Source organism: Anarrhichthys ocellatus, unplaced genomic scaffold (assembly GCF_004355925.1).
Source record: "Anarrhichthys ocellatus isolate YVR2014 unplaced genomic scaffold, GSC_Weel_1.0 scaffold4, whole genome shotgun sequence".
Classification (NCBI taxonomy): Eukaryota; Metazoa; Chordata; class Actinopteri; order Perciformes; family Anarhichadidae; genus Anarrhichthys; species Anarrhichthys ocellatus.
Window position 1 is genome coordinate 236,761 of NW_022280034.1, and position 6,880 is coordinate 243,640.

Here is a 6,880-nt window from a genome sequence, read left to right on the forward strand (position 1 = left end):
ATGAGTTCATGTGTTCACCTGTAGAGTCTCTAAATGTCTGTAATGGAACTAAACGTCTCTTTAAAGGACGTTTCCTCTAAATGAGTTTGTTCTCAGACTCTGATGATAAATCTCCACTTCAGCAGCTCTTACTTTCACCAAACTTCACTCGTTCATTCCTCTCTGTGTGCTGAAGGTTCACACATCACTCACACACTCATTTATACATTTATTAATAACAACATGAGGGAATAGTGTTGTTTCCAGAATGTTGACAGTATTCTCTGATTAATGGAGTGAAACAAAGAGACATCATGAATGTAAAAAACATTTGACTCCAATATGTTAACATGAAACAGGAATTTTGAACCTGGGTTTATCCAATGTTCAGATTTATGTTCTGAACTTGATACGATAATGCCTCATATGCATATTTAAACATTCATTTTTCAGAAAACTTGTAAAATGAACTTATTGTCTCAATGTAAGCAATGAACTTGGGGAAGTTTCATGGTGATAACTATTATATATCTAATTATTTTACACTATTCACTCTTGGCTTCTCCAGAAAGAGGGAAGAATTTCTTACTAGAAAAACGAACAAGCACTGTGTTAATGTGAGTGGGGACTATCCACCTGCAGTGTCTCCTCTGCACTTGTGAGAGTTTCTGCTAAAAATGAAACAGAAAAAAGGCGACGAAGAGAGAAGCGTAGGAGCGGCAACACCTCGGTTTGAGTATGAGGCTGCCGCTCGCCTCCTCTCCACCGTCTCTCTCTATCCGGCTCGGTGAAGACGGCGTGAACTCACCCTCTTGATGTCCTTGCCGAAGGTCTCGCTGAAGCTGGAGCCCAGGATCTCGAACTGGACGTGAGAGTTTGAGCCTCCGTCCTTGAAGTCCATCGTCCCCGTCAGACCTGTGATGTTTCCCTGAAGAGAGAAGAGAACACATTTACTTTTTTAATGAACTAATAAACTTCAGAGTCTCATGTATCTTAACCTCTTACTTTTACAGTGTGGTTTTTGGCCACTCATTTAGTTGTTCAGTGTGGAGGACGTTGCTCCGGCTACTTTTATTAAAGCGTGTTTTATCTCGTACCCGTTGTAAAAGAGTCAGTATTGTTAACTTTAATGTTCATGCAGATAAAATGTAATGAAGTGACAGAGAGAGAGGGACGGAGACAGAAAAGACAGAGGACACTGAGACGATATTAAAAAAGAGGTCAAAGGGAGCGACGAAGGAGGAAATAGGTTAAGAGGAGGGGGGAAGGAGGGAAGGAGGGAAGTGAGGGAAGGAGGGAAGTGAGGGAGGTGAGGAAAAGAGAGAGGTGAACAAAATCCTCCAGGAAGAGTAGAGGCCAAAAGGTGGAATTACACCTTTACAATTAAAGGTGGAATACATTTGGTGTAAATCAGCAGATTTCTTTATTTGTTATTTAGGTGAATGAACTTCTACTTCCTGTACCTTTAAGGATCAATCCCATGATGCTTTGTGAGCTGCTAAGATGTGTCATAGTAGACTCGTTTGAGATGAGCAAGATGACGTCATGAACACGTGGTCATCGATGACCTAACGAGAGCGAGCCGAAGATGCAGTTTTTAGAGGAGTCTGCATGACCCAATGCATGATGGGAAACGCCTGGCTGTCGCCGGATCAAAGAGCTGATTGGCTCTTAGATTTGACAACAAACACCACGTTTTGTAGAAAATCCTATTTTTCTGTGTAATTGTAATATTTAACGCTCGACCGTTGAATATTAGTCGCATGTTGTGTAATGAAGGATAGAATACGATGCAGATCCACGCACATTTCAACATAAATATATATTAACAAACACAGATGAATAAATCCCAACGAGGTCTGTAAACTACAAGTAGCCTACAGATCAGATGGAACAGGAAGTAACTGTCCTGCTGATCTCGTCCACTCTCCAGGCGAGAAGCAGCTCATCTCAAACGAGAATATTGGTGTCAGAGTGACGACCCCAGAAATCCCCACGGAGACCTCCACCAAGAAGAAGGAAGTTTATTAATTAATACTCAGCTTCATGAATTCATGATCAGCGACGTCTGCTTCCTGCCTCCGTGTGGAACGAACAGCGTGAGACGTACGACCTGTCGCGTACGATATCGTCAGAGCCGAGAGCAGCTGGTGGCGCCGAGGCTGCTGTTTGCACTGAAAAGGCCACGTTTTGAAATGTGGCTTCATGAATTCCATCGGTTCACGTGGGATGTAAAGCGAGACTGAAGACAGCCGTCACTGCAGGCCGGCCCGCTAAGCGTTCGTCTGTCAGCTGCAAAAGGTCGCGAGTCGACGTCGGATAATGTTTGTTTTGGTTTTGCTACAAAGTCAGCCATGCTTCCAGTCCTCCATCTGTCTCTCCCACGATAAAGAAATATCACCTGACTCCTTCTGGGTGGCTGCCTTGTACAGCAGGGCGGCGTTCTTCTGATCTGAGGTCTGTCAGAGCGTCTTAACTCTGATGGAAAAGCTTGTTGCGAAGGAGACAAGGTCACGAGAGCCGCCATCAAACATGGAGTTACGGACGTGACGGCTTCAAAACAAAAGAACCACAGATTGAGCTGGTGACCTTTAGTAACCTGAAGAAGACGGTCTGAGCTGCTGAGCTCAACCGTTAGCTTCACTCAAAGTGTTTTTAGAAAAGATTATCAAGACTAAACCCATTCAGGACTGAGGCAGCTGAGGCTCAGTGGGTAGAGATCCTGTAAACCAGGCGGCTCTCTTCCAGTTACCTACGTAAGTATCAACCAGGAGGTTTAAATTCAATGGTTCCCAACTAGCAGAGAGAGAAGTCGCTGCATCCAGCGAGGACTCTGTGTTCACATCATCATGCTTGGTGCTCAAACACAGTCAGAGATGATGGACAATGTTTTCCTCATGTTTAATTATTAATGTGAAGATGTCGGCCATGTTATCTGACCAGAGAATTGTTTCTGTTGCTGCTGTTTACATTCCTGATGATGAAAACTCAAAAAATGCAGGAATGTGCTTCTGTTCTTGTTTAGTTTGACCTGTTCTTGCTCCAAAGTCTGTCAGATTGAGCATCCTCTGTTTGGTGTTCAAGGTGAAAAAAACAATGTAAAATAAATAGATGGAAGCTCAAATAGATGACAAAAAGCAGAGGAGCGATGATACTCTATCATGCAACGGTAGATCGAGCGGAGATATTAAATTATTGTTGTCATAGAAATACTTAAAAAGGGCCCTCAGGACTATGTGGACACCCTGAGGTGCGCTTCATCTCAGCGTTCTTGCCCCTTTTCTTTGTATCATCTATTTGGACTGAAATCTATTTGTTTGACTGTGTTTGACTTGCTTCATACTTTGTGTGGATATCACGTCTCTATCTGACAGCCGATTCGTTAACGGAGCACTATCCAACACTCACCAGCAACATTCAGTCTCCACCCGGCACATTTGATCCAACGTGTTTGGCCTTTCTTTGTGATAAGTGTTTGTTTGACATATAACGTTCAGGATAGGACAGACACGGAAAAACAAGCTCCATAGTCTCCACAGTGACATCACCAGTGCTTCTCTGAAGAGTTCACACATTTTTAACTTGAAGCAAAAAGGCGGACTCTCAGTAAAACCACGCTGGGTGCACATACGCGCTCTCCTCATTGAATAACAATTAATAAAGAGGCTGTAGCTCAGGAAAACAATGATATAGTATTTAACGGAGGTAGTTGACGTGTTGCTGGACTCCTTGAAAATGAGGAATAACTTTTTTTGTCAGATTTCATATAAACCGTCGCATGAGGAAACGTTGATCAAACCAACTCAGGACTTGAACTCAGGAGACCGCGGTACGAGTCCTGAGCAAAAACAAAGGTCAACGTTGACTCATTTAAATTTACGTCAATTAATTAAATAACGTAACAAAGGGACGAATTTAAAGCCGAACCACGATGTTTTACTGACAGTAACCAAATAGTTTTGTGTGTATTTATTGACATTCACCACATGTTTGAATGCAGAGGTCAGATTTCATGAAAGTACGTGAATGTGTGACTTCATGGAGCCTAGTTTTACTGATACAACGTTCCAACTTTGTCTTGTTAAGCTGTTCTGGTGAGATAATGACATGAGACCTACAGCTGAATATGGTAAAATAACTTACAGCCCAAAATCTCAAATATGACCAGTGCATGAAAAATATGTCTCGCCTTGAAGTGATTCTACATCTTGACCATCAACATCAACACGTATTGACCTAAAAAGTGGTCGTTAAAAGTAGGAGAGCATCCACCTCCTTTACAGACTTCTACTGTAGATGTAAAGAGAAAGGAACCAACTACGGCCAATACGTTCACATAACTACAGCGTGTTGACCTGCATTCACTAGTAGCTGGTGGGAGACGTAGTAACACTGCTCAGGTGGAGAGGAATCAAAGTTGCAGGAAGCAAAATGAAAAAGAAAGTTGACAATGAAAGAGCTGTCCTCCGCCCACTCTGTGTTTGCCGTCCTCTCACAAAGTAATATTCCATCTCATCAGCTGGTGCAAATGCTGTTCAAGTTCAGGGAAACAACAGGACATGCTGCTCCCTCACTGAGACGTGATGATGTAACGGGAAATGTAAAAATGACTCCCTGACAAAGTGGTGAAAAGTCAAGAAGAAGAAAACAAGAGAGGCTCAAAGTTAAATAGGACAGAGACATCAAATCATGTGTTTGTTAATGGTATTAAATATGAGGTTCTTTCTGCAAGCCTGGGTGGAGTTAGTGGAAATGTGTCACTATTGTTGATTGCATTATTTATCATCGACCTCGAGAACGTCTCTCAGCCGATTCATTTAGATGACAGCGTAACAGATAGTTGTATCACTCTCTACGCCGACGATGCAATTATGTCTCCAACAAAAGAAGGTTACAGAAAGCAACATGTGTGAGAGATTAAATCACAGTGATAAAAAGCTGATATTAGTAAACAGAGAACATCTAGATATTACCCATTGCTTTACATATCTTGGTGTTATTATGAATTATAATGGTCCACTTTGAGCAATTTTTGCCATTTTCTGTAAATGTAGGAACTTTATAGCACCTCTGGTAACATGAGCACAGAGGACACATGAGACAGTGGTATGTGCAGGTGTTCTCTAAAAGCTGTATGAGGTCTGACAGGAAGTAGAGAAAGATCTCTAACGAGCTGCTGGTTGTTAGAAACAAAGAATAAAACAGAGCTCTTCATGCTCTGAGGGACTCATCAGCTCAGTGTTTCACCAATTAGACCGTGAGAACGGAGACTCCAGGTTGTTTGATGCACATCAGGGTTTTAGGATGGATGAGGTCTTCATGTCTGATCTCACTTCTCTTAACAAAGAAGATGTGTATTCTTGTATTTTAGGTTGTAAATCTAATCACGCTTTAATGATCTTTTCAAAAGGTTTTGTCAATTAAATCTGTAATAAAGAAGCAATGCATTCTCTAGTGTTACAGAAGACATCAAGGCCGATGTACGAGCAAACAGGCAATTAACAATCTACTAATCAGCTCGACCGCCTTGAAGAGCTCGTTAGAAGAAGTATGTTGACGTATTTCAGCTTCATTTCAAACGTAAAATCCCATTTGTTACAAAACTACTTATTTATTGAATGCAAAAGTGATATTTGTATCACCAAAGACAAATCAGGTGTTTACGTTAACAGACAAATGGAATAGCTGCAGAGCATTGGAGGTCACTGTTTAAGGCCCTGAACGCATCGTGAGACTTCAGGGACACTGTGTTAATAAACAGAAGGACTCAGTACCTTCTGGATGGTCTCCAGCATGGACCAGCCTCCGTTCCATGGCTTGGTGGACTTCCTGATGCAGTTGAGACTGGCCATGCTGTGCCACTTCCTGTCCTCCAGCTTCCTGTAGAAGGCGTTGGCCATCATCAGCACGCTGTCGTACAGGTAGAGGTTGGACACCTGCAGAGAGAGAGAAGGTTTACATCAAATGTTGAATATCGGCAGCACGGCGTCAGGTGAAACACACGCTGAAGGATTGGACCGTGGACTGTGGACAGGACTGTGCAGAGTATCAAATATACTGTTTGTAGCAGGTTTTAATATTTCATCTGTAGGTCTGATCTCTGATCACCAGCAAACATCTCTTTAAAGAAGACACTACAGATAAACAGGGTGAAATAATGAAGTAACAGATATCACCATGAAATGCACAAGTGTATCAAATATGTGCTCATTTTCATTCATTTCCAGAACATAAATCTGAACATTGGATGAAGACAGATTCAAAACTCTTGTTTCATTTTGTTGACACATTAGAGTCAAAGGTTTTTAAGACAAATAGACAAAGTAGTAAAATAAATGTTTTCTTTTCACTCGTCTGAAAGAAGACGAGTTCAAAAATCTCTTAATTCTTAAATCTTAAAATATGATCCTTATAAACTCATGTGACTAAACTCTGCTTTCATTTTTACACTGTTAATCAACTTTGTTCTTCATATGAATCCTCGTAACGTTCTGCTGTTTGTATCCATGAAGTGATGTCATGAAGGATAAACTCAGAGATTTAATACTTGTTTTGTTTTCCAAGATGTTCCTGCATTGCATTGTGGGAAAAACATTACCAACACTAACCATCAAGTGTTTTTACTCTCAACTGTCCACATGTGTGACACAGCTGGCTGCTGCATCATCTGCTGGCTCAGAGAGCCACACACACACACACACACTCACACACACACACACACACACACACACACACACAGGATAGTCAGCTCGTAGCCAGCCTGCCCACATGTGATCATGTCGTCTCTCACCCTGGGCTGCAGAGGGTGGAGGGGACACACTGTGACAAATCACACACTCAGTCACTTTCTCTCTCACACACACACACACACACACACACACACACACACACACACACACAC

The 6,880-nt window shown here is 42.0% G+C and overlaps 1 protein-coding gene across 1 annotated transcript in view; it reads right to left on the reverse strand.

The window, feature by feature from the left end:
• The window catches only part of LOC116381148 (glutamate receptor ionotropic, delta-1-like), a 50,102-nt gene that overhangs the window by 41,547 nt on the left and 1,675 nt on the right, over positions 1–6,880 (reverse strand). Inside the window, exons 2-3 of the mRNA XM_031843016.1 lie at positions 5,754–5,915; positions 788–907 (exon numbers count right to left, since the gene is read on the reverse strand). Coding sequence (XP_031698876.1) covers positions 788–907; positions 5,754–5,915 — 282 coding nt within the window. The remainder of the gene's footprint in view (positions 1–787; positions 908–5,753; positions 5,916–6,880) is intronic.